A 27898-nucleotide genomic window follows, 5' to 3' on the forward strand; every position below is an offset into this window, starting at 1 on the left:
AAAGATGACTAAGTAACATCGTTTTTTGAACTTTTTTAATGATATTTATGTGCATTTTTATTTTTATTATATTTGAATTGTGATGACCGGATTACAGTAGCAAATTCAACGGAAAAGGGTTTTGTAAACAGTTACTGTACTTTGAACGTTGGTGAAGGATGAAGAGGACCTTGTTACAAAACCTAGTACTTTTTAGCCTTGGTGACAAGTGTTTAGGTACTCAATGAAATTCAGGTTTTGACCTAAAATAACGTTATATATTACTCAAACCGAAATATTCCTAAATGTTAAATTTTAGAAGACGTACATAACTAAATTAAAAAAATTGTCATTACTAAATTTCATATGTTGAATTTCACTTTCAGTGACTACAAAATAAAAATACATTACTGTGTGTTGAATTTATTAGAATCGCAATAAATGAAAGGCATCACCGCCAAGTTATTAACATAGTGGAATAAGGATAAATATATTAATAATCTTAAATATTCTACGCTAAATACTAATAATACATAATAAATCTCTTTTTTTACATTGATTATAAATTATAATTTCGCTAAAGCCAATAAGTCATGGCCATGGTTAAACAGCGCTGGCTAATTCCGCTGACATGTGTTCCTATATCTCCGCATTTGTACAACAAAACCCGAACTAAGGGAATCATTACTATTACCAACATTTAAAGCCGTAAACGTAATATTACATATTTAAAGATTTACTTAATTAAGGTTTCAGGTCGGTTTCACAATGCATGGATAAAGTACCAAATAGCTATGCAACACAAGTTATTTTAAAATTAAAAGTTCCGAATAAGAAATTTCGCGTTTCATGACGAATAGCGCTATCTGAAAATCGTGAAACGCAACAAACACTAGTTTATCCAACCAATAAGTAATTGGAACTTATCCGTACATTGTGAAACAGACCTTAAATGTTTCGTAAAGCGTTTTCTATTGACAGTATTGCTTACGTCAAATTCGTGTTTTATATTTGTTATACAATATTTTGGCTTGAAAATGAAAGTCTGTAAGCTCGGTGGAAATTTATAAATTACACTAATAATACATTTATTTCTACCAAGTATCGCATTAGTATTTGTAATTCTGTTTTTAAATTTGATCTGATGAATTATTTTTGACTAGTAAGAACGGAAGAATAATGGGGTAATACAATCATATGTAATAGCATCGAGGCATATACAGCTGGTAATCATTAATGAAAGAAAAAATACACTTTTGATAAAGGTGACTGCTGCATTACCCTCTTCAAGAACAAGAAATCGGGTACCGTTGTTAGATGAATTATTGAAATATTTGTTGGAGAGTGCTAATGGTATTTCAGAGAAGCCCTGCAGAAATATTATCGATATATCAATGTTTTCACCACATTTATACCATATAATAGCAAACATACTTGTTGTAAATGAAATAATTGTAAATAATCAAACCCGTTCAATAACAATTCCATTTGAAGCGGCCAAGACTCAATGGCAATTTTAAAGTAAGTGCAGACACTACACACACGAATATATTCTTTAAACTTTAACGATATCGTGATAACCGTCGCAGTAAACTTACGACATAATTGTTCTATATTTCAATAACTTAATAACTTAGTGAATGTTTATAGTAGTACTTTTTATTTCGTCGAAACAAATATGTAAACGCCTTGATATAATATATGAGAAATTAAACTTAACATAGCAGCTGCGTAATACATTAGATATTTACAGACAAGGCCATAAGGTTATGGAGGGAGTGGTGACGGGTTAACTGGTCTGTGAGGGGGGTGGGGGATGAAGCGAATATGTACAGACTTACGCCGACGTGTTCCCCTTATCACTAACTACCTAGTTGATCCCACTAACATACACTGCCGCTCGCGCTACTTCAGGCTACTAACGCGACGCTAAGCCGTTTACTCTAACCAGTTACACAATACATCAGCCCCAAGTCTTATACATGTCATGTAATTTGCAATCGTTACTTAACCAATTCGGATTTTGAAGAATTTCAAAAGATAGATTGAAGATTTCGTGCAAACCTTGCAACATTTAGGTCAATTACGTCTTTGAAGGGGACAGAGACTAAACTCTTTGGAGCTGTAGTACTGTATAAATACTCATTAACAATTGCTTAGAGGACCCAAAGTGGGACCGAATTACACGATGGTTCCCTGCAGGTGTTGGGGTTCAGGCGAAGATGGACGTAACTCCGGCCATCTATCTTCCAGTGGTGTCACCTCCAGTCCAGCACTGCCTTGCAAAGCCATTTTAATCGCTTCAGCGTCTTGCTCTTGTTGTTGCTGCTGATGTTGTAGCAGAGAATTAAAATGCGTAATACCAATTTCCTCAAGACTGCTCTTTCTCCTCCGAGGGCTTGCTACGCCAAGCCCCTGACGGAGCGATGCTGATCGGCACAACATTGCATCATCCACAACGCGTAGAGAGTTAGAGCGACCACGAAAATCTGTGAGGACAGTTGGACTATCTGGTAATGATAATGAATTTGCTTTTGTGGTACAGAGTGGTGGTGCCCGCGCAGCCGAAAGTGTAGAGCCACGTCGCCCGCTCCCAGCACTTGCTGCCACTGCGCATACACTTGAACAAAAACTAATGTTCGATTTGCGTCTGCTATTGTGCCTTTCGAATGTTTTTTGTGCTGCAAATGGAGATGGCCGAACCAAATATCTGAAATGCACCAAACATTTCGTGAATTACAAGATATACACATATTATTTTACTCTTACAAGTCAAGATTACAGTTACATATATTGTATACTAACATGACGTCTCCCTCACACAGGTTAAGATCACAGCTTGGGTTAATAATAACGTAGGAGAGACTGTTCCTCTTCTCACTCACGTCATCATAGTCAATGACGTTAAGGTTGAGGGACTCCATGCGGGAGCGAACCAGATTTGCAATCTCCGCCCGTTCTATCTGTTGCGCGTGGTTGTCTCTGGCCTCGTCGGCTAGACTCGCCGAATACTGGGAAACATTACTCTTCTTTTTATATTTACTAATTATTGTAAGTTATAAGCAAACATACGACAGTGTCTTTACTCGCCAGTGAGTACACACACTGATGTAGAGCGCTTCAAGCACATAAGTGAATATCTTTTCAAGAATCTATGGCATATCTTCTATTGGTGAATTCTAAATTCTTACAATTAAAAGTTCAACTTAGAGTCACTGTAAGTATGCCCATCTATATCCTAAATGAAAAATTATTATCACACAAGAATATTGATGATGAAGCATGCTTGCAGTTACACCAGTCACCGAGAGTCTCGGCAAGTGTGCGGGTTTAACACACACACAGTCTAACACTAAACTATGCGGATCTAAAGCCTGCAAAGTGATCGTTTTGGAAACAGTGAGTTCTATACATAACATGATCTAGTACCTGCAATACGTCTCCGAGTAACTATGGAAGTTATAATTGAAGAGATATATTTAGGGTATGCGTGGAGCCGGCCAAGGGGCTGCTATGAGGCTGGGTGTAAAGGTGAGTGTGCGCGGAGTCCCTTAGCCGGCTCGAGCGTCCAGTTACGGGGAGCTTACCACCGGCGTGCGGTCGCCGTAGCAGCCCGTGAGGCAGCCCGTTGGGGAGCTGGAACTCGTGTCTCGCGCCCCCCTCGAATCCCCAGACCGCGCCTCGCTCTGCCCGCCCTGCTGCAACTAGCTGTTCACACTTCTGCCATATACACACACCTACACCTGCTCTCCGCAGGAACTCATACACACACACTCACACTATGATAAAAAGTGGTGATTCATGGCACATGAAAGTATAATAGGATTTAAGTTACACAATTATATTTAATTGGTAATGGGAGTGAACGCTCATGCTGTATCTATGTACCATCTACAAATTTTATTATTCAATTACATTATCTATTGTAGCAACTATTTCATTTTTGATGTTCTATCTAAGTTCGCTTTGAGTCTGTGTGAAACATGCAAACACTGTTCTCGGTATTTTATAAGTTTCGTTTTATACATAAAATGTCCAATTATACAGTTGACGAAGTATAATCATATAGAGAATAAAAATAGAAATTTATTATTCGCTACAAGATTAAACATGTTATGAAAGCTAGGTTAATGTTGTATAGAGCATATCTACGCTAAGTGCATGCGAAGGAGCGGGACTGCGACAATCGGTCTGATAACGCGAACAAGACGCGCGCGACGCTGACCACACGAACATGACGTAACGCTCCCCAGAGTATATCCCAATAAGTTATTTCAGTGATAAACGCAAAAGCAATAGTAGTCACTCAGCTTGCTTGCTAGCAGATTGCAATGATATATGTAAATACAGGTATAAAGATTAAGCACGTGGATTATATAAATAAGTTAGATAACGTGAAAAAGGTAAATTTTAATCAATGCTAAACTAATTAAAAGAACGCCACAAGTGTAGGCTTGGTTGTACAAAAGTTGACGTGTGTGCCTATGTTTCGAGGAAAAGATAAAAAAGATTTATAAAGCCTGAAATACAGTCCAAGGAGGGGAAGATATAAAGAGATCAGAAATAAAAGGAAGATAGCGGATAGGAGACGGACTGTATTTGAGGAGATTCCAGTAAATAACCGACTCACCGATGGCCGCGATGGTCGCATTCCCGTCAGTCGTGACCACAACCAACTTGGCGAGCCGCGTGGCGACATACTCACGTGGTGTGAGGGGTCGGCCAGGCTTGTATCCTGCGTTCTATAGATCCCAATAGGGATTTCGCAAGAAGTCGAGCACAACTTTTGGTATAGTCGGCCGTACGTGCGAATCCACATGTCTTCCTTTCCTATTCTCATCTGACAATTTAAAAACATTACAGCATATTAAGAGGATTGTTATGAAAAATATATGTGAGCTTTCGCAATATTATCGCGTAGCATGATGGCGATGAATGAAATGGTGGTGTAAATGAAAATGCAGTCGCGTATCGCTAGCGTGAAAGCTTACAGATGTTAGGAAGCCGGAGCCGGGAGCCTGGTCGACCCCCAGCAGAAGCCGCACGAAAGTGATGACGTAATCTTTGACGAAGGCCTGGTAGAGTAGTGTGTCCAACATGGATGCTGAAAATACGGAACCCGCCGCAAAGGGGAGGCGGAACATATACGAGATATGAGAACCTCGCTCTTTCTCTCTCTGAAAGAAATTGAATACCTATATATTTTGTGATATAATCTATTTATTTATAATACAATATATAAATATACAATAATAAAAACTCAATACTCAATTAAATATGTAGTACATATACATAATATGTTCTTTGTGGCGCTGGTATCTCGTTAGATTGACTAATTTATAAGTTTCATAAAAATATTAAATGTTAAAAGAGGACTTTGACATTACCTTTTCCATCTTGGAAAGATGCAGAGCATATTTATCATGAGCTCGGAATTGCATAAAACGCATATTTGATGACTGCGACAATTCTGTTATTGATCTTATCGATGGGAAAAATCTGCAAAGAATTTAAATTATATTAGATTTAAAGATAAAGGAAAATGTGAGAATTATTATAAAATGTTTCCAAGTCACTGGAAAATTAAATAAAAAATTAAATTTTACTTGAACATGGTCTGTACGGCGACGATGGTATTGCAATCAGACAAACTGTCTTCCTCTGCTGAGTTGGATAATTCTTTGTTTACAACCACTACGTTTTCTGCAAGTGTTATTCCAGCTCTCAGTAGGTCATCCAGCCTGCAGAAGACGAACTTATACATTTAATCAGGTAATGTAATGGATGGTCCGTAAAAACTCTACTATTGAATAAGAAACTTACGAGTCTATAGATCCCATCATCCAGTAGACAAGAGGGAAGTAAGATATAGCATCGAGAAAAGCGATATCAGGTCTTCGTTCCAGGAGAAGTATGATAGGATTCAAAGATGTTTTGGTTCTGAAGTGAGCTCGAAGGGGAATAATGAAGTTGTATATGCCATTTGAAGCGTAGTCTGCGGCTAGAATGATAGTCTTGTTTTGCCACTGGTACTCCTTAGCGTTGCGATAGGCGCAGTGTTCACACACTTGTGCCAGCTGCAAGCAACATAATGGCTTCTTCTCCTTCAACAGATAGCAGAGAGTAGGGCTCACCCCGATGAACGGCGACACGGGCGGGAACCCCTTCACAATCCTATAGCATTATGTTGTCATTACTCCAACGGTAAGGTTTCAAACCAAGAAAGTAAATGAAGCAAAAGCGAAGTTAGTTAAAAATACTTAAAAGGTGAAAATTTAAAAAGGTGAAATACATAATTGAAAAAGTGATATTTAACTATAGTGCATCTTTACATTTTATAAAGCATGCTTAGCATCCCAGAAAAATCTAATGAGACAGGTACGTATCAGCGATCCCTGCGGGCGTTTTAGGTGGACGTAGAAGGTGGGATGGTAGGATGGATCGTTGGGTAGGCATTCTTACCTGGTAAAGTCATTGCGCCAGGCGGGTGCCGCGTCGCCGAGTGCCAGCGATGAGAGACTGGTTGACGTGGCATCGTCACTGCAGCCGCCGGGACATTAGGACAGACGTGGGGCTTAGGGCTTACAGTACACAGTATACACACAATGCACGCATTACTATTGAGGGCTGCTACACACTTGCGGACTCACACACGTTGCGCACTATATCGTATATCTAATATGTACATTCACTGCGCAGGCAGTGGCACTTTTAAGGTGTAAAGTTTAAAACAATCTCGTCATATTAAATCATTATAACTTAATTATGTGCATGCGTCAATAAGAGAAAGATTTGATCTTTATATAAAAAAATTAAATGAAATCATTACCACAATACACTTATTATTTATATATAATTTTATGCAAAGCTTAGTTTTAGAACATACAAATAATATAATTTAATAAATAAAAAACAAATGCGTCCATCCAAATGCAAACTGTATTAATTTAGTGAATGTGCTTGCTATAACGACAAAGAGGTATGAAAAAAGTTGTATTTATTAGAACTCAATTTCCGATAATCTAAAATAAATGTTGAATATGAATTCTATATGAGTACTCATGTTAGAAAAATGTTGATAGGTTTTTTCATTTATATGTCTATAATATTCTTGTAAATATCAAAAATATCAGAAATTGAGTGCCTAGTAGTAAGCATTGCCAGTTTTAGGTATTTTGAAAATTGTTGAGTAAAAACGAGTACAAAATAGTCAACTAAATAATCCAACAAATGTGCTATTAGACAAACAGTCAATGCCAACTCAATGGTTATTTTTCGTCTTTATGTTGAAAAAAACTCAGTTTTTCTATAAAATTCTTTTCTATGGAAAAACGACGATACACGAAAATAGAGAAGAAAAATAGAATTAAGAGGATGTTGCATGCTTGCGGGTGGCATATGTGGTGGAAGGCGGATGAGCAATTACTGGTTGCCTGCTGGCACTTACGCAATCTTCTCGGAAGGAGTACGCCATGGTACATTATCCTCTAGCTCTTCCTCGCTCATGTCTAGTTCTCTCTCCCCTTCCCGCTCGTCTTCAGCGATGTTAAAGCTACTGGTTACCATGTCTGGTACTGGTAGGATGGATGGTCGCCGACTACCTAAAATATCGGCGAAACATAGAACAGGTCAGCAGTCTTTGTCGAGTTATTTTAAACTTAATAACATTTTGGACATGAACAAACCATAACCAATGTCAAGGTTTTTGATAAGGGGATCTATTCTTGCAGAAACACTAAAATAAGAAGAGGGGATGAATGCTATGGAAGGCAAACGATACAAATAAATTTATATCGACGAATTCATGCTGCTATATTTATTAATCATGATCACTGGCCCGAATAAAAATGTTTGATATTTGTCAATAACCGCGAACTTACCTCGCCGATGATGAAGAGTGTCCGGACTTAAATAATGATTATCTGTTCTTGGTAGTAGCAAATGACTGTCCGTGGCGCTATCTGTGGCTGGTGAATCTTTAAGACCCCCTCTATGGTCTGATCCGTCCATTTTATCTGATACAAACACGGTAATTATGAGTCGCCATCTTTTAACTTTATAAGACAAACTTACATACACATAACACAAAATATGTATTCTATTGTTTGTTATATGGCACCGAATTTCAAAGCCGTTTATAATAAGCAACTATCATGAGGAGGCTAAATCATCTTGAACAATGGGACAGTCCTGGCCAACGTCACGTGATATAATAATACTTTCTGATCGCGACAGCAAATTAAACGTGGGAAGCCGCACCAATGCAGCCGATTAATGAAAAGTGTAGCTCGTTCCAAAAAATATATAGCAGAACATGCCAATGAGCAAAATTCATTACAATTAACGTTGAAACGTATTAAATTGAATAATTAACCAAAGGGTTATACATTAGCGCTGTGAGCATATTTTTTATACTTTAAGATGAAAGCAAATACGAAATTACTTTGCTAAAATACGATAAATACTCGTTGATTTTTTTTAACGTTTAAACTTTCTACGCATCCTATTAAAGCCATTAAAACCTCTAAATGGCATGCATCTCAATTCTTACGACAAATGGACGAAATCCAAAACTTCACGATGAGAATGAAACATGTACATTCCTCGGGGATCTTACCAGCCATCTTCAGTAATTTTAAAAATTATTAAATTATAAATTTAGGTGCAAACATCCATAGCATTGCGGCCGAAACGAACTCCCACAGACTACGTAGTTACTATAGAAAGGCCAGTGATGCCAACTTAGAGGTTTTCCCTCCAAATTTAGGAGATACATTTATTTAGGGGGTATACAAGATTTTTTTTAAATACGCACAATTCGTCACGATTTACAACAAGCCTAGAACCAAACTAAAAATAACTCCTAGCAAAAAAACAAAGAGATATTTCAAAACCGAAAGTTTATAGTTTTTTTATAGAACGGGCAGGAAGCTCCCTTGATATTTAGTGATACTATAAATACCAAAGAGCTCTTGAGTGCGTCGTCGGCCTTTTAACAATTGGTATGATACTGTTTTATATAATTAAATATATTTTTGATGTATATTTGAAATTACCTCTTAACCGAATACAACATTATACAACGATTAATTTAAGGGGTTTTTAATCGATATTTAAAGGTTGGGGGAACATTCTGTAGAAGTTAGCATCACTGAACAGGTCTGGCAACTTGGTATTAATTCCTTTCATCCGCAATTTGCAACATATACAGTGAGTGAGCTGCTCTTTGTCTGCTGTGCCAATTATCTTTTTATTAGTTGCTAGTGGGCAGTAGCCGCAGTTAATTTGGATGACATCGAGCAACCTAAGTAAAATAAAGTCTAGGAAGTAGGTCGAATGCTAGCCGTATTGCATTCGGGCATCTGTATCCGGCCTACTTGCACAGTATCCGACCGTGGCACTCACAGCTAGCAACAGTTAAATTAGCGGATGATACAGTATTGATGCGTGATGGCGATGCATTTGGTGGGGAGGTCGCGGGAGCTTGTAGAACCACTTGTGGAAGGGCGGATTGAGCCATGTTACTACCGTCTGCTGTTCTGGGTTGGGCCGCGGCCTCCTCGCCGTCTACGCCCTTTCTTCTTCCTTCGCTAGAGAGTAGGCTACATGCAGTTTGATCTTTTGTTATCAACGGTTTGCTCTCGGTTTGTTGATCAGAAACTACAAAAGCGGAATTCTCTTCTTTTGTTATGCTCATGTAATAGCACGTGTCGCTCGCTTTCATTATGTGTCTCGGTCCCGGGTTCAAAAGTATTGTTTCTTCATAGAATTCCGGTAATTCTGCTGGGCGAACTCCAACCAATGCCACCCCATACCTTAAAGAAACACCAGCTTGTAATATCTAATCAAATGCTTATGAAGTAATAATCAAAAAATTTCAGTACTTGCGGTGTGAGTGGAAACTTGCGTAAGTAAAACTTTTTCCTTCATATTCACCGAAGAAACGACTGTCTCCAAGAACGATATGGTAAATTTCATTTCCGGAACATTTGCCGTACAACCGATGCCACTCCTCAGGCGATTGCTGACCTTCCCTGAAATAAAATTAGACAATTAACATATTTTACTATTGTTAAGCAGTAAATTTACTTGAATAAGACGATAATGAGTATTAAATAGAGATTTTAGATAATTTGACTTCCAAAAATATATTTTTTTGATTTCATTTATTTATTTATAAATACCCATCAGACACATTGAAGCTAAGGAACTAAAACACTGCCGAATTACTGTCCTTGCCATGTTGTTACTTTATTAAGTACATACATCACAAGCGCTAATTCTCGGCGTACTCTTAGCTCGGTGTAGCCTACAGAACCTATTTAAATAAAGTTAATTAATTCTTTGTTGATGCTGCGAGACTTTTGATAAATCTTATAACAATATTTTTAAAATTCTCTAAATCTTTAATTATAATATATTCCTATAAGTGCTGCAATATGTATGCTTTAGAATTATCGTCTTTGTTGTATCATCAACGGAGATTTTTTTTGCTCACAAAAAATAAGGTACAAACGAAATTATAATTTATTTCTAGAGTAAATACTTACTGTCCGCGACTGGTATGCAGAAGAAGCGTCACAAGAGTGGAAGCACCAGGGCAAGTGCAATTGTTTGCCAAAAGTGCGTATTTGAATTCGTCTTCGCAGACAACGAATTCAGCGAACTTTACATGTAACTTGTTCTCTGGTCGGAATATTTGGACGTATTGAGCCACATCTGGAGCGAAATCTTTTACCGCCCACGATCTAAATATAAATAAACTTTTATTTTAAAATTTAACAAAAAGAAACGACATAATTAGATTTATTTCGTTGTATAAGGAAAATGTTCTGATAGTGAGAAAGAAAAAAAGGAACAGTCAAATATTTAAATGTTTGATAAAATATTCTTGGTGAGAGACGAGATGAGTACTTTAGTCAAAAGGGTGCAATTAGGCTGATTTATTAAGCCCTACAAAGAAAGGGCCTGAAGGAAAAAATTATCGGTTGAAGTAAGAGCGAAATTGTAAAATTTGATTCACATTGTTTTTTACCTAAGAATAGTATGCTCATCTGCAGCAGTTTTATCAGCATAATTTCTCGCAGCTAGAATGAAGCAAGCCTCGGCTTCGTTCATACGAGCACGTATCAAATCAGTGTCCTTGAGGCAAGAACCCTGGATGTAGATAACACGCTGAGCCCAAATCGGAACCTGTGACATCAACATTGCCATGGGAGTCATTAAGTAAGAAATATTTGTTTTATTTAGTAATATAATTAGTTTATGTAGTGTAGATTAATATTTCTTTGGTTTGTTCTCGGCCTAGTTTTTATTATTTTTATATTCACAATACTCCATCTTAGATTAAGAGTAAGTCATTGTTTTAATAAGTATAAGAACGCTTGTACTATTCTATATCTAAAGATCAATTTTTTAAGCCATTTGAGTTACTGCTTGACGTACGAAGTTACTGATGTTCTTATAAACTGGGGAGATAATATCTGTGACCAGTTTATCAGTATTAGCCGGGCCAGAGACCCAAGTGGCTAAAGTCTCTTCTTTACGCACATGGCAATGAATTATTACGTTTGAAAGAAGAAGAAGAAGAAGAAGAAAGAAATAACTTTATTAGCCACAAAATACATTAATTGTTTCTATAAAGTAGAGTGCACTGGCCCCCACACTAGGATTCCCTGTGTTGTGGGCAGCCAGTCTCTTCCTTTTACATCTAGACGTTACTTAATTAATTAATTCTACTTAACAAATTTATACCTACACTATTTTTGTACGATTAGAATGTTTTCTGTAGTATAGGAGCGAGGTTTGTGAGCGAACAAGATCTTTTCAAATAAACCTTGGTAAAATTGTACCTGTAGAATCATCCTCATTGTAGTATCAAGTTCCATAGGTGAGAGCAGAACAACATAGTAATCCTGCAGCAAAGGGTGGGCATAGAACTCGTTTAGGAAGTCCATGATAGTGTCTGCGTGCAGCGTCGTGGAGCACACGACTACATGACGCTCCGACTGAGCACGATGAGAGCTGTAAGATCCGCCTAACTTCTGCCGCTCCATCCAGGTAAATGCAAGTTGTTCGAACTGAAAATTATGCTAATTATTTATCTTTTTTTTATTACTACAACGGCTCTATTTCCAACCATGTTAACTTGCGTGTTAAGTGTAAGTTAGTGCAATTGAATCCCGATTTGGAGCGCATGTCTCAGCCAACTAGCTTGATTCGCCGTTCAATTGACCTTATATTGACAGTTTCAAGTTTGGTTTTAAGTTTGATAGTGACAGAAGTGGAATTATATTTAAATTAACAGTTAACTGGCTAGGCAAGTAGTGAAATGTCATCGATCCAGATCATTTGCCTAGCTTTGATCAACATCTTTCAGGCCGCTAGTTAAACGGTGCCGTTAAGTTAAAAGTCTAGCCTGTTAATTGAACGGCTAATTAAGGTAGTTGGCTGCGACATAAATACATTTTTCCGTCTATGTGCTCAATTGCTTGCAGCTCATCTGATTCATGAAAGTAATGCCTGCAGAGGTTTTGGCACTACTGATTTCACTACTAGTAGTATATTATTACTACTATTAATATTATTACTACTTATTTTACGAACGTAAATAGTAATAATTTACCTGCGTAGGCAGCACAACCAGAGCCACACCGATCATGATGACCATGAACAGCTGGGAGGGCCAGATGTCAGGTACAAAATCACCATAACCGACTGTTGAAAAGGTGACCACTACAAAGTACGTCGCCTGGAACAGGTTAAGATGCCGGTGTCCTGCACGTTGGAAATGCTGGATTCCACAAACACTGGAAAACATATTTATATTAATTTGGTTATTGATAAACACAACTATACTTTTTAGCATATACATAATATACATTGGACATATATACATTGCTATTCAAAAACATGGAGTACTTGTATAGTTGTATCACCCGGAATAAGGCATTTGAAATATAGGGACCGAACCTCAAGCAGTTTTGTTTTTTTTTTTTTCATTTAAAAATGTTTTTATCTAGGAATATAATAATAGTCAAATTCTTAAGCATTTAAGGGAAATAAGTTACTACTATTCAAGTTTTAAATTGCAACTTCCTCACCAAATAACTAGGGCATAGACATAAATACTTTGCGGTAATTAAAATTACTACATGGAAAAGGTCTCGTGACACCACTATACATTTTATATAGTGGATTACGCTTACCGATAAGTAATTTTTGTCTAAACTCGTAATCCTAATAGTCCTGAAATTGATAAACTTAGAGATAGAATTGGTGGGTATTAAAGCACAAACAATTAAAATAATACCGAAACTGAAAAATAGAATGAAAAATCTTTGAAAAGTTATATAATCATTTAAAAACTATAATAGTATATTGATACATCGAGGCAGTTATTATGCCACAACTAGTGTTGCCCAAATGCAAGACCAAGACGAGACTTAGACCAGTCTTGGTATTGGTCTTGCGTCAATACACCTGGTCTTGATCTTGGTATTGGTATTGCGCTCTCAGTCTTGGTCTTGGTCTTGATCTTGCAGCAAGAGTCTCGCAAGTCTCGCAAGACTTGTAAATATCTATTAGCCTATTGCTATTTATTCTTCACTAATGTCAAATTGTACACATTCACTCCGAAAGCAATTAGAATATAAAGTATCTAGCTAGGTAAATGGGCGAGAATAATAAATAAGATAGACTCGAAGCGAAACTCAATTGGAAATGACTGAAATTGAAATAAAAACTCATATTTATTTACCGACAAAGAAAAATGCGGCATTCTTTGATAGATAGAATAAATCTTTGAAAGATTAAAAAACAGAAGTATCAGAATCAAAATCAAATAGGTTTTGTGCCTACGCAAAAATAAAGTGTAGATAATTATGCAAATAATATTGTTTATTATGTTCCTTTTTTATTGGAACTATACGTTGCCTGCTGTTTTTATGGAGGTTACTAGCTACTAGAGTAGATACGATAGAAGTTGATAAACCGACACTGCAAATCTCGATTTTTGGAAATGTGTGATTTTAAAACCAAACGCGTAAAGCAATATGATGTCGCTCATATTTGGAGTTTTTCCACGTTTCAAATTTGTTTAAATCACCCACTATCGAGACAGCGTGTCAAATGCCTGTGATACACTTGTTGCAAACCGCGGCGTCTTTGTCGGTAAATTATCAAATATGTAGGTATATAATACACCGACCGACCAACAGTTTATTCGCAGAACGTCACATTTTCCCAATCAACCTTGAACCTTATTTCTCTAGTGATAAAGTTGAAAATTTAATAACGCCCAAATCTCAGTTTGTCCTAACTGCAAGACGCAAGAGTATTGCAGGCTTAAGTATTGTCTTGCTCAAGTCTTGCAGGCTTCAGTCTTGGTATTGGTCTTGCTACGATAAGGCGGTCTTGGTATTGGTATTGGTCTTGCAAAAATGCAAGAACAAGACCAAGACTGCAAGACCAAGACCGATTTTGGGCAACACTAGCCACAACTACATCGGCATAATTAAGGCGTTTCTAGAAATCACAATTAATTGCTTACGAATTTCGTCGGAGTTGAGTTCAAATATCTTATTATCCTTTAAAAATTAAAAACCGAATACATAGTTCTCTGAACACATAAACTTACTGATATGGCTTTTATAGTGTTGCCCAAATGCAAGACCAAGACGAGACTTAGACCAGTCTTGGTATTGGTCTTGCGTCAATACACCTGGTCTTGATCTTGGTATTGGTATTGCGCTCTCAGTCTTGGTCTTGGTCTTGATCTTGCAGCAAGAGTCTCGCAAGTCTCGCAAGACTTGTAAATATCTATTAGCCTATTGCTATTTATTCTTCACTAATGTCAAATTGTACACATTCACTCCGAAAGCAATTAGAATATAAAGTATCTAGCTAGGTAAATGGGCGAGAATAATAAATAAGATAGACTCGAAGCGAAACTCAATTGGAAATGACTGAAATTGAAATAAAAACTCATATTTATTTACCGACAAAGAAAAATGCGGCATTCTTTGATAGATAGAATAAATCTTTGAAAGATTAAAAAACAGAAGTATCAGAATCAAAATCAAATAGGTTTTGTGCCTACGCAAAAATAAAGTGTAGATAATTATGCAAATAATATTGTTTATTATGTTCCTTTTTTATTGGAACTATACGTTGCCTGCTGTTTTTATGGAGGTTACTAGCTACTAGAGTAGATACGATAGAAGTTGATAAACCGACACTGCAAATCTCGATTTTTGGAAATGTGTGATTTTAAAACCAAACGCGTAAAGCAATATGATGTCGCTCATATTTGGAGTTTTTCCACGTTTCAAATTTGTTTAAATCACCCACTATCGAGACAGCGTGTCAAATGCCTGTGATACACTTGTTGCAAACCGCGGCGTCTTTGTCGGTAAATTATCAAATATGTAGGTATATAATACACCGACCGACCAACAGTTTATTCGCAGAACGTCACATTTTCCCAATCAACCTTGAACCTTATTTCTCTAGTGATAAAGTTGAAAATTTAATAACGCCCAAATCTCAGTTTGTCCTAACTGCAAGACGCAAGAGTATTGCAGGCTTAAGTATTGTCTTGCTCAAGTCTTGCAGGCTTCAGTCTTGGTATTGGTCTTGCTACGATAAGGCGGTCTTGGTATTGGTATTGGTCTTGCAAAAATGCAAGAACAAGACCAAGACTGCAAGACCAAGACCGATTTTGGGCAACACTAGGCTTTTACAGTAGACGCAATTAGACTATATAATAATAATAATAGCCTTTTATTCAGATCAATTAGGTACATGGATTTGTTAAGTTAACATTAAATTCTAAAGATTTATATTATGCTTAAATTTAGTGTAGTATTTGTTTTGTTATCTTCCCTAGATCTGTTTGCCAGTCGGCAAAGGCCTCCTCCAACCTTTTCCATTCAGTTCCGTAACATTTTCTTCTTTTCTCAAGGTGTACATTGAGGGTTGCTATGTAAATTACTAATTTTTGGTGGTTGTTGTCTTTATATGTTGGAGGGTTGTGGTCGCTTTCCCCCTCGAGGACCAGTCGGCTTGGGGGAGTTCGTTGTTTTTTGTTTCTTTGTTGGCTGTTTAATTGTTTGGTTTTGGTTTCCGTTTGTCGTTCTTGAGTTGCTATTGGTTTTTATTAGTAATAGGCATGTTCGATAAGGAGCTGGATCGGTATCGCATTAGATCAAAAGCATTTGTCCTGTTAGTCTTCATTGCGTTTTCGGTTTGTTGCTTTTTTGGTTGATTGTTACCTGAAGAGGGTGAAGCGGATATTTCCCTTTTCCTTTTCTCTTGGCTGTAGTTGTTCTCTTTTACAATAAGTTTGTCGTATTTCAGATATGCTATATTGCCCTTTTGTCTCTCTTCAGTTAACTTGGCTTGCAGCTCCTTTCTTTTTTGTAACACATCCTTTGAGTAATCTTCCGCAATGTGTATAGTTTTTAGATTGTTTTTATTTTTCAAAATTTCAGTCTTTTTCCAGTTGCTTGTAAACGAGCACAGTATCGGTCTCGGTTTGTTGCTCTCTTTCTTTATTTTTCCTAAGCGAAAAGTTTTGTTGAAATCATATTCTTCCGTTTTAATATTTAAATCTTGATTGAAGGTATCTTTGAGCTTTAAGATTAATTCATAAGAGGATTTTTCGTTTTCGTCTAAGCCGAATATAATAATATTATTGTTTTTCTCAGACCTCTTAAGATAATCTATTTCTTTTTCTAGTTTTTCTACTTTAGTTTTCAGGTTCTTATTTTCTTCTATTATAGGGATTAGTTTAACATCTATTTTTTCCATAATACTATTTGTTATAGACTCCTTCAATTTAGCGTTTTGACTATGCATCTCTAATTTAATTTTTTCAAATAATATTTGGAATTGACCTTCCATCTTATATTTGTTGTTTACGTGTAGCGGAACGTAATAGTAGAATATGGCTATATAATATTTCTCACAAATGGCAACACTGTTTGATATGTCAGATTACTTGACGTTTACGGCAAGTGTCACTGAGTAACAATTTGTTGTTTTTGTGTTTTCTAACCTCCAATACAATAGTTGATATTGTGGTTGTAGATTTACGGTGGATTCCAGTGATCACACTTCCCTGTTTGTTTTTTAGTCACTTCCAGAGGTCCCAGTACTGTATCGACGGATACTAGCAGCCACAAATTACGTTTACTATTTTATTTCACTTAATTTTACTCGGAGTTTATCACTACGGTGTTGACAGTTCTGATGCCGGAAACGGAACCATTAGACTATAACGAAAATTAAAGCGTAAATAATACACTCAAACTTATAAATAAAATTTGGATTTGGGCACTTTGGAATTTACGACGCGTATTTACGCGCATGGTAAAGTAACTTGCCAGCAAAGCACAAAATTTTTCAGTATTTATGCATATTTCGAGCGGAATTTCTATGAGTATTTATTTTTATTAATAATGGCTTCGATTCTCTTGAAATCAACCGCGGTAGGGACGAGAAAAAATGGCGCGTAACGGAAAAATCTGACGGTAAATTGTTTTCCAACGACGACAATGAAGTTTCAATTTAAAAACACATGATCACGAAACAATTAGAGTGCCACTGATTTTTTTTTTGTTTTAATTTAAAATTGCATTAACTACTTAACGCAGTAGTCTAAAACCCCGCTTACTTGCCTATTAACTGCAAATATTGCATAGCGCGTACAAGTAGCCTTTCCACCCTTTAATTTATACTCTCAAATATGAAATCTCCCTATACTTACACATGTCCTACACTGGAATAATTACACAGAAGTTGTTAGACCATGCTTTGAATATTTTATAACTTTTAAGCTACTTCAAAAGCACTATTACTCCCCAATTAGATAAAACTGCCGTCTGTTTCACTAGCGTTTAGTTCTCACAATGTGATTCCCCTTTCATACATATTGCATGGTGCAGTCTGCGTTAAAACCTTGAAATCTGTTAGCGAGCCTTTAATCCGATGCAGAATCGGATTAACGTCAGTTCGCTATCGGTTTATTCTATACGTAATTTGTGTTTGATAAGATAAACGCTTGAAGGACTCAGACTTCAGATTTCATATAACCCAATAAATAAAGTAACTGTTCAACTTAAACGTGTTCTAATATTTCGAAGCGAAAGTTCATAAAAGCTGTTCTTGATCTAAGTTAACTAATACTTTTATTTTTCGTAGAGATGAATTGTGTAAATTGGGGCCTTTGACAAGAAACAGCATACATATACCTGAAAGATGATAAAACGTGTTTCATTGTAAAAGTATCTGATTTAAAGACTTTTATTATTATTATTTTATGTTTCGCTAATTTATCTGTATATTGTTAATTTTTCATCATTATATGTATGTTTTTAGTGTTTTCACACAAAACTTCTGGATGAATTTAAAAAGTCAATCGTTGCGTATAAATGTTTTCTTGAATATTATAGAATAAATTTGCATTTTAATTTTTTTTTCTATTTTTAAACAATTTAAAATAATTAAGCTTAAATATCCTGGACTGAATAAAACATGTGTGTACTTATGCACCCGCGTTAAAAGTTACACTTCTTTGGCGTAGCAAGATAATTATTTTATCTTTCGCCCTTTTTCCTACGGTTGTAGAAAAAACAATGCTAACTATAAAAAATAAACTAAAAAGTTGACTATAGCTAACTTCAATTATGTCGGTTTAAATTTTTTTTAAATAAACTACGCTTATCATGGAACATAAGATAGACAGGTATCTCTTATTCTACGTCATTAAATTTGCACCTGTAGGCACCCCTACTCATCGGCAAAGAAGACAGAGGGTGTAGGCCGTGAGAAAAAGCCGGTGTAAAAAACTCTCGGTACTCTTTAAAATAAAGAAATACTAAAACTTATTTTAAATCAAATATAGCAAATAATCGCTAACTTTATAGTAAGCCTTTTTACATCGCTTTTCTTTACATTTAAAGATCAAATCATTTTTTGTAACGGTAATCAATGACGCACCAAAAGATATATATTATCTGCGTTAATTATTTCATTAACTTTTTGAATAAAAAAAACTAAGTGAAATAATAATACATTTTGTAACGCGCGACAGTTATTATACATATGATAACAGAAATATATCTATAGTCCAACATAGTAGACACTAGTTTCCACTATAGCGAGATCGGTAACGCGAGTGAATTTTATATAAGTGTTAGCAGTTGAGTGCATGTTCAAAATACTGATGTAAATTATCGTCATGCAGTACAGGTGACTGAAAAATGCGGTGTATTGCGATTCCAGATGTCTCTCTAAGTGCATTATTCACGCAATAAATTATTTGAAAGTTAGGTGACCTAGAATCTAAATGAGAATCCTACATTTTACGACCCTGCCTTTCGTTACATTAATATGTTGCCATAAATTATAACATTACATGACGATGTTGGATAATCTTGGAAAAGAGTCGTAAATGATAATGACAGAATAGCAAATGGAAAAAATAGTATACATAGGAACGAAGATATTTTTTTAAGGAATTGAAATATAAATATATACATATTTTTTTATATATATAATTTTACTCCATATAAAAATATATTTATAAATGAGTGAAATTAGTTAATATAACATTGTCTTATTTTTATCACTATGAGGTGAAGGCGTCATTTTCTGCTTAATACAAATTTCTGGTATGTTTTAATCTTGCACATATTTCAATTGTTTTTGTAACTTATATGTTAGCCTAAATAGTCATACACTTTATATAAAAATTTTTGTTATATCAAACCAGAGATGGTTGTGGTAATCTAAATAAGGTCATTAAAAGTCCTCCCCCAATAAGGCAGAGTTTTCTCTTAATTGAACCATATGAAACCTGGTGCTACCCGCAATATTTTTTTATTTTGCTGTTCCATCTTGCGTAAAGCCTTCTTGGTTATCTTTTATATTTCTTGAGAACCCCCTTTGAAGGTGTAGTCTATTTTTTTTTTTATTTATTTAATAATAAGTAATCCAACAGCTACTTAACACATATTATTATACAAAACACAAAGCCAAAACTGATTACACAGATTAAATAAAAAACAGAAAACAAGCATTAAAAGACAAAGTGACATTTAAAAGAAAAACAAAAGAATAAAATTAAAAAAAGCAACAAATAATACTAAGAATTTATTAATATCTACTACTTAAAACAAAACTACTACTTAAAAAAATCGGAGTCTTCCCGCTTCTCCACGTACTTCTTCACATCTCTCTTTTTGTGGTAGTCCTTCCAATAAGGAGCAGTTTTCCCTTGCCTCCCGTAATAAGTAGTTTTATGTTGCGAAAAGCGATCCTGCTTATTACTTCCGTTTAAGTCTATATATTACATTAGTTGAACTAACCTGGTAAAGACGAGACATAAAAGAGTAACGCATAGAATCATTAGTTGCTGGGACAAGGCTGATTGTGACTTCTGCATGGCTCGGTGCAAGTCATTCTGAAAGTAGGATTTGATTTAAATTTTATTGGAATTTTACACAATTGTCTGATACTGAAAAATAAAGTTTGAGGGAAACAGCTAATTTAATCCCTAGATCACCAACTTTGTTGGACTTGGATTTAAGGATAGATCTCCTCTTACGTCTGACACCCTATTAAATGTTACATTTCTATGTCATCCTAATCAATTCTTATATAATAACTGACCTTAAAATATGATAACTAAAATATACTATTGAAAGGAGTCCCTTTAGGCAAGGTTCCGAAAATACTGGCAGCGTTCCCCCTTTGAATAGCTAGACCAATTCTTTGTCCGAGGTAGCTGCCAGCTCTTCGGTCTCCTGTGATGTCGACTAACCGCTTTGATATTTAGGCCCTAAAAGGCCCTATAGCGCCAGGACCCCACGGACCAAGGGTCTCGACATTGAATGGGACAAAATCATATTCGGAGCCTAGATCCCTGTGTTTGCAGGCCTTAGCTTTTCGTTTTTTTATCAAGTCTTATATTCTTGAGTTCTAAATAAATACTTTTAAAATCAGTTACTTAACAGGTTAAACTAATTGCATCTAATTAATTGGTATTAAAAAAGAAATAAGCATCGAAGTTATAGCTTATTACGATATAATTGTGTTTCAAATGAAATATCAAATACTTACAAACATATTTTCAAGAGACCGCTTTGCCAACCAGCAATTGAGAAAAACTGGTATGAAAAGATTTCGCAAAGGAGGATAGGCTATCTGTAAGTATTATTAAAATTAGTTTTAATTTGTGAATGTGTGTAATAGAAACTCAATTTTATTGCGTACCGTCAGGGCAAATGGAACCGTGTTCACCATCTCCAGTATGAAATGGAAGGATAGAATTTGTTGCCAAATGTTGCCCTGGAAAAAACTTATAGTTAAACTTATTCACAGCATATAAAAATCTTGTATGTAAGACGTATGTACAGGACGTTTGTTTGTATGAGAGCAACAATGCTACATCTTCAAATAGCGATACTGATTCTAATATTTATTTAAATGCGATCTAATTCTCTCAATATCCGTAGTGCTGATTTAACTCAACGATTCGATCGCGCGGTACAAAAAAAAATATTGAAGATGCAATCGCTGTTGGGAGTTATAGATATCTGTACTCTTAAGATGTGGCTGTCTCTCGTAGACCACGTTTTCTAAAAGGCACTGGAAACTTTGAGTTATGAAAATCAAGTAATAAAGACGTCGGTTGAGCAAGTTTTATTCAATTTCGCGTATATACTTTTCAAAACATTTAACTTTATTTGCAAAATCTTGTCGACACTGGATACATACAGAGAATGTAAAATGTTTGTGATAAAATATTCGAAGGGAAATAACATCAAATCAAAAATGATGAGAATTAATATCAAAGTGTGGCTGTGTTTTGGAAGATAAAAATCTGTGACGTTACAGCTGTGTTTGTAAACACACAATATCTGGAGGTGCCACACACAATATTTTCGTCTAAATGCAGTTTCATTTGTGAAGATTAAATAAAATGTATTGTCAACTGGATTTACACTTTACATTTACATATTAATGATTTTACTCGACCATTATCGCTTTATATATTACACACGCAACTGTATTTACATATGTAAATACTATTAATAGCCAATCGGATACAATATCAAGAGAGCTTTGAGACTAATAAAGTTACTCCAGCAATCCAGCATTAGGTATGACATCGACGACATTTCATCTCATGCATTTAAATGAAGCAACATCCCATGTAGGCTAAAATACATGATTTATCATCGTACTTATTAAAAAATAATAAGAAATGCGTGGACTAGTCCTTTAATCCAGTTAAGACTCATTTAGTAATTGAGTACTGAGATACATGGTTTATGCCGGATTCAGCCAACCTAGTTCTTTTCCCTAAACTATTACTAATCATTAAATGCCAAAACCCTTCCCTAGAGACCTGTTATGTATGTATACGCGTTAGAAGTTATACTTATTTGGCGTAATAAAGATAAAAAATTACAAAAAAATTACTCCGTCGTCGTATGTCGACAATAGCTAAGTTCAGGGTGTCGGTTTTATGTGTCGGTTTGCGCGCATCGTTAAAATGGACTCGCATCTTTTTTCCCTAACGTGCTAAAAGAAATTGGTAAAACTTCAAAAACAAGATATTGATTTTAATGACACAATAGTTTGAAGCTCTCTAGTTTCAAAAATTATATAGCTCTCAAAAATTCACAAGGTAAGTTTGTCGAAGCTAATTTTAAACTTACCTTGTAGCCGAGGTAGGCTAATAGAATAGCCTCGGAGAGTGATATCATCGCGAGGATCACCTGCAGCACCCACAAGAACAGTGGGCGATTAACCCACACGATACCATCCCAGTTGATGATAGGATGTTCCTGGAACTCCTCTTCTGTCAGGTTGGCCGAGTATTCGAACACACTCTTGTTACCCGGCTTACACCCGTAGCTATATCGGTTAGAATCACATGAAAATTACATTAAGGAAAAATAAAATAGTATTCATAATGTTTTTGAAAAATATCATGTTAAGTGTGTCAGTAACTTAACAGGTAGAGATATAGTCCGATCAAATTAGACCAAGAAATAAGAGTGAAGCTACATAAATTACCACTATGCTGGATATTGGTAAGATTTAAAATACAATGAAAAATTAAATTTGAAAGATCCCCATCAGTCCCCTGTCAGGAAACAATTTGTTCAAGATCAAAGGTCAAAAAAATGTTTTTTTTCGGGATTTTCAGTAAAACGGTAAGTTTTATCGTAGATGTACCTCAGACAAAAAATTGTTGATAAATAAAATTATCTACAAAAAATGTTTCAATACCTTTTTCCTACGAGCCACCGTTTTTGAGATATAACGATTCAAAAATTTGTAATCGTCGTCATCGTCGGCGTTTTTTAACGTGGTTTCTTAAGTAGGCCTATTCCACAGGTATGCGCTTGTCATATAAATTAAAGAGATATTATTTTCAATTTACATTGCAATTACGACAACTACGACTATCCTCCGCCCTTTTATAGTTGCAAAGTTTTGTTCTTTACATGATGATAATAAGAAGAAGAATCTATATATCATGTTCCTGACATTTTTAAGCAATCTATCAGAATAACAAAAAGTAAAATAGGTGAAATAGGTGCATCGATACACAGATAGATGATGATGTGTTCATGCTATCGATAAAGGTAAAGATCTTGAACCCTTTTACAATCTCCATTACATTGCTAGAGTAAGGTCTAACTTGTAACAGCATATGCGATAATGTTAATTATTATATTATGATAGTCTGTAAGTCTAAGTTTTGCGTTATACTTTCAAATAAATCCTTTAACATTTAAAGCATTTTACTATGTAATAACGCCAGCAGCCGTATACATGAAAGTAGCTGGAATGAACTTTACCTGACTCTATTAATTATTAAATGCATATGTGAATATAATTGTTACTTTGAAGTCTATGATGAGTGCATATTGATTTAACTTACATTTTATATGTACTTTACTTCTATGTATCTGATATGTTACTACCTGAATTTTATTTATATACAAATAAAAATCAATCGGAATTTTTTTAGCAAAAGCAAAACTTGAATGTGGCTGACACATCGGAATAATGTTTTTTAAGTAAAAAAACTAAATAATAATAAGACCAAACGTGGAATATCGATCATGTATATATTATTTATTATAGAAACCGGCAAATTCCAAGTCTTGCTACTTTTCCGAGTAGTAATGACCAGGAAAAAGTGTTGAAACCTTTACAATATACTAGCATTTCAGCAGCTGCAGTCTTCTGTGGAAGAAAATTTAATGCCAAATTTATGGATGGTTGTGCTATTTTACAGGAAGACATCTTTTTCAAAACTATGATTGCGGCTATAAGAAATTTGTGTTGCAAGAATGCTTTTCAGAGACCTCTCGGTTATTTACAATATCACCACCTTGCACAGAAATAGGCTTATTGTATTACATATTTATAGCTGATAATTTTTCTAATTTCTCCCTCGCAACAAGCAAGGAGCATAAATCATTTAATTGAGTTATAATTGATACATTATAGCTGAGGACTTCTTCCAATTTATTATTCACTTAACTGAAATAACCGTTTAGAATATCGACTAACTTTTGAATTATGTCCTATCGGTCAAGAGTTGGATTTAGTTGGGTTTATATTGCATATATTTTTGACGGATATCCATAATATCGGACGGATTTTATAATATTTTAAATTTTTAAGGCTTTGAAGGATTTTTCTATTCTTGCTCATGCAGATAATCTATTCGTCTTATACAGCGTAGCAACCTAGGAGATTTCTACGAATATTCTCTTGCCTCTATGTTTTATGTAATTATTATCATCCTTATTAGTTCCTGAAAATCAATGAAATACAGTTTTGTTGGTAATCTACTCACCAAGTAGCATTAATGGGATCTCCATCAGCGCACACGCGAAATATGTACAGGAGGCATGCCAATATCTTGAAAAATAAGTTCACTATTCTAATGCGTAAACCTGAAACAAAACTTTCCATTGATTGATCAACTAATGGTAAATAGCACAATGGTAAGTAGTAATAGTCAATGTATCAATTACAGATCAAAAAATTACAGGAATATTATTTATGAAAATTAGCTTTAATTTTGCAAATATTTTAAGATGCATTGCTAGATAATTTCTTGTTAACTAGTCTTTTTGAGTGATCTAAAATTTTGAATTTAATTTTATAAAATTTTCCTTTAATAAACAGTGAAAGTAACGATCAAAAATCAATGTTTGTTTAAGTGGTTTTATAAAAGATTAAATTATTTTGCGGTATTTATCGGTATACATTTGTTTCATACATAACGTTTTAAATTGATTTTAGGTTTAAAAATAAATTTATTGATGTGAATCCAGTGGCGTCTCGACTGGTAGCTTTTACTAACTATTCATCTTAATATATATATTTCTTGTGTGCGTGTGTATGTGACTGAACTCCTCCTAAACGACTGGACCGATTTAGACGAAATTTTTTGTGTGTGTTCAAGGGGATCTGGGAATGGTTTAGATTCACAATTTTGTCCGCTGGACAATGTTTTTTTAATTAATTTTCAATTTATTAGTTGTTGTTGATTTTGGAATGTTTTACATTGGATCCGACAGACGGCGCTACCACCGCAGTGTCAAATTTTAAATAATATTCGAATTTTAATTTTAGTCTGTCCCGAAATTTAAAAAAAGTTTTGTTATCATTGTGTTATATCGTGTGTGACCATGTGCTGGATCGTTAGATATTGTCATAACATTTGAATAATAATTTTCATCAAAATGGCTTATTAAAAATTGAAATTTTGAAATTAAAGACGTGTAGATAGGACAACGTCTGTCGGATCCGCTAGTAGTTTTCTAGTCTTGTTGTATAGGCCTTTATCCTACTTGACACATAGATATTTTGGTTGTTGAAACATTCTGGTTTCCTCACAATTTTAGTACCGTAAAAGAAAGCGTCAATGGCACCCATAATAAGATGGTTGTCAGTCGCAAAATTGCATGAACCACTCAAGTTACCAGGTGTTTTAATAATTATTGTACATTTCCAAGAATAAAAGTTTTTAGGTCAACCATGTTGACTTTTCATTAGTCGCATTCGCTATTCTAACCGTCGCTATTTTCACTAAATAAGATCCAAATTGACTCACAATTATGGAGTAAATTAGTTTGGTTTTACAGATTTATGGTAAGAGTAGATAAGTCCCTTGCCACCTTAATGATTTTCCCGCGATGTTCTTACTGCCAGTCATTGTTAATTAGGCACGTAGAAAGAAACATTTATTGGTCGACAGTCCCATGGATTCGGGTTAAGAATCGTACATATTATATTCACTTTTTTATCACTAACTATAAGTCTTGATTGAATGGAATGGTTTGCAATATTATTTTTTCTTTATATAGAGTGAGGAGGCTCATCTGATGTTAATTGACATCACCGTCCATTAATTGACATTTCTAGAAGCCACGCAAGTTCGTTGCCTGCCTTTTAATTTTCTTCAGTGGATAGCTGGTTTCGCATAGTGGTAAAAACTTCGTTAAAGAGCTTATTTGTCAAGCGTGAACTTATTTTAAATCAAGTCGTTGGTTTTTTTTCGGATATAACATTTTAGTTGCAAGCGCGCTAAAATATCGAAGCTCGTTTCATTTAAATGGTTAACAGCATCCCTTAACCAATCACAGATAAGCGACACAATCCGTTTTATCCACCAATAAAACAAACGCGGTATAAAATCCTCTATTGTCTACGATAGCACCATCTTTTTCAACGATATCTTGTCGGAAAACATGTGCATACAATTTAGTATTGATTTTCCTACACTTTGTAATTCATTAATAGAGATATTTGATTGTCGTGATGGGTGTGTCCTTGCGTAAAGCGACGTCAAAGCAAATTATAGGGGTACGAAACTAAGAAAAGCATCTCTTTGTTTTAATTTTCAGAAACAAACCACTGTGGGAGCGTTGAATTTATTTACGCTTTGGTAAATTGTGGAATATATAAAGTAAAGCTCTCACGACCGAACGGTTTTGAATCTATATTTTCTGTCAATTAGGCTTTAAAATTAAATGAATCTAGTTTATAATAATTAAACCAACTTCAAATACTCGCCAGCAGTATTATTTTATTAAACTTGGAATACAAATTTTTAATTTAAATAAGCTATGGTTATTAGAATAAAATTTATTGAAATATTGATTTCATCTAGACATTTTAATATTGTTTAAAAAAAATACAGAACAAATTGTCCTTGAAAACTTAAATATTTCATCATAATACCAACATATCTCGGTCTGATAACCTGAAAGAACTATCAAGTGAACAAGTTACATGATAAAGTTTTAATGTTATATAATATGACTCTATTTTAAGCTCACGGAATAGACCTTAAATTATTTATGTAACCTCTTTTGGCTACATAAATAATAGATACAGTTTAATAACCCAGCAACGAATTTTCAAGCCTTCTACCATGGTCCTGTCCGATGCTGTCAGATAACCTTAGGTCAGTGATAATGTTGACGGATGAAAAGGCAAATACAATTTGTATTGAAAATTTCGGAGAACATAAAACCAGTTGAATAAATGAAACTATGCGTGATGTTTTCAGCCTCTTTCAGCTCAGCGTAATATCGTTGAGAGGAAGACATATCAAATTAAACAAATTTTATTAAACGTCAAGTGTAAGCTAATCTCGTATCACAAGAGAAAGGCATCTTAAACTAAAGGCTTTAAGTACGTTTACTAAGCCGGATTGTATTCAAACGTATGAAAGCATTATTACGCATTACAATGGTAGTACAATGAATAACTCACTTGAGCGTTGGTTCTTTATAAAGTATAGTTGCAGTCTTTCTTTGAACGTGTTCTCGTTGACGTAGTACTCCACTCGGACCCTGCAACAATACAG

At 35.0% G+C, this 27898-nt stretch overlaps 1 protein-coding gene across 3 annotated transcripts in view; it reads right to left on the bottom strand.

Moving 5' to 3' along the window:
* Positions 1 to 401: 401 nt before the first annotated feature.
* Positions 402 to 27898, bottom strand: part of LOC110995851 (potassium channel subfamily T member 2) — a 34605-nt gene continuing 7108 nt past the window's right edge. The window contains exons 2-23 of one of the 3 annotated variants that reach the window (XM_045634195.1): positions 27805 to 27884; positions 24872 to 24971; positions 22710 to 22908; positions 21259 to 21333; positions 21106 to 21189; positions 20352 to 20446; positions 12605 to 12788; positions 11832 to 12059; positions 11015 to 11172; positions 10530 to 10727; positions 9864 to 10013; positions 9508 to 9794; positions 7860 to 7994; positions 7427 to 7580; positions 5803 to 6153; positions 5586 to 5720; positions 5367 to 5478; positions 4971 to 5156; positions 4610 to 4819; positions 3567 to 3677; positions 2785 to 2990; positions 402 to 2689 (exon numbers count right to left, since the gene is read on the bottom strand). In XM_045634195.1, coding sequence (XP_045490151.1) covers positions 2161 to 2689; positions 2785 to 2990; positions 3567 to 3677; positions 4610 to 4819; positions 4971 to 5156; positions 5367 to 5478; positions 5586 to 5720; positions 5803 to 6153; positions 7427 to 7580; positions 7860 to 7994; positions 9508 to 9794; positions 9864 to 10013; positions 10530 to 10727; positions 11015 to 11172; positions 11832 to 12059; positions 12605 to 12788; positions 20352 to 20446; positions 21106 to 21189; positions 21259 to 21333; positions 22710 to 22908; positions 24872 to 24971; positions 27805 to 27884 — 3967 coding nt within the window. In that variant the 3' untranslated portion in view covers positions 402 to 2160. Of the gene's footprint in view, positions 2690 to 2784; positions 2991 to 3566; positions 3678 to 4609; positions 4820 to 4970; positions 5157 to 5366; positions 5479 to 5585; positions 5721 to 5802; positions 6154 to 7426; positions 7581 to 7859; positions 7995 to 9384; positions 9795 to 9863; positions 10014 to 10529; positions 10728 to 11014; positions 11173 to 11831; positions 12060 to 12604; positions 12789 to 20351; positions 20447 to 21105; positions 21190 to 21258; positions 21334 to 22709; positions 22909 to 24871; positions 24972 to 27804; positions 27885 to 27898 lie in introns of all 3 variants that reach the window. The other 2 variants (XM_045634194.1, XM_045634193.1) reach the window with 2 other exon arrangements.

This window comes from Pieris rapae, chromosome Z (genome assembly GCF_905147795.1).
Source record: "Pieris rapae chromosome Z, ilPieRapa1.1, whole genome shotgun sequence".
NCBI lineage: Eukaryota > Metazoa > Arthropoda > Insecta > Lepidoptera > Pieridae > Pieris > Pieris rapae.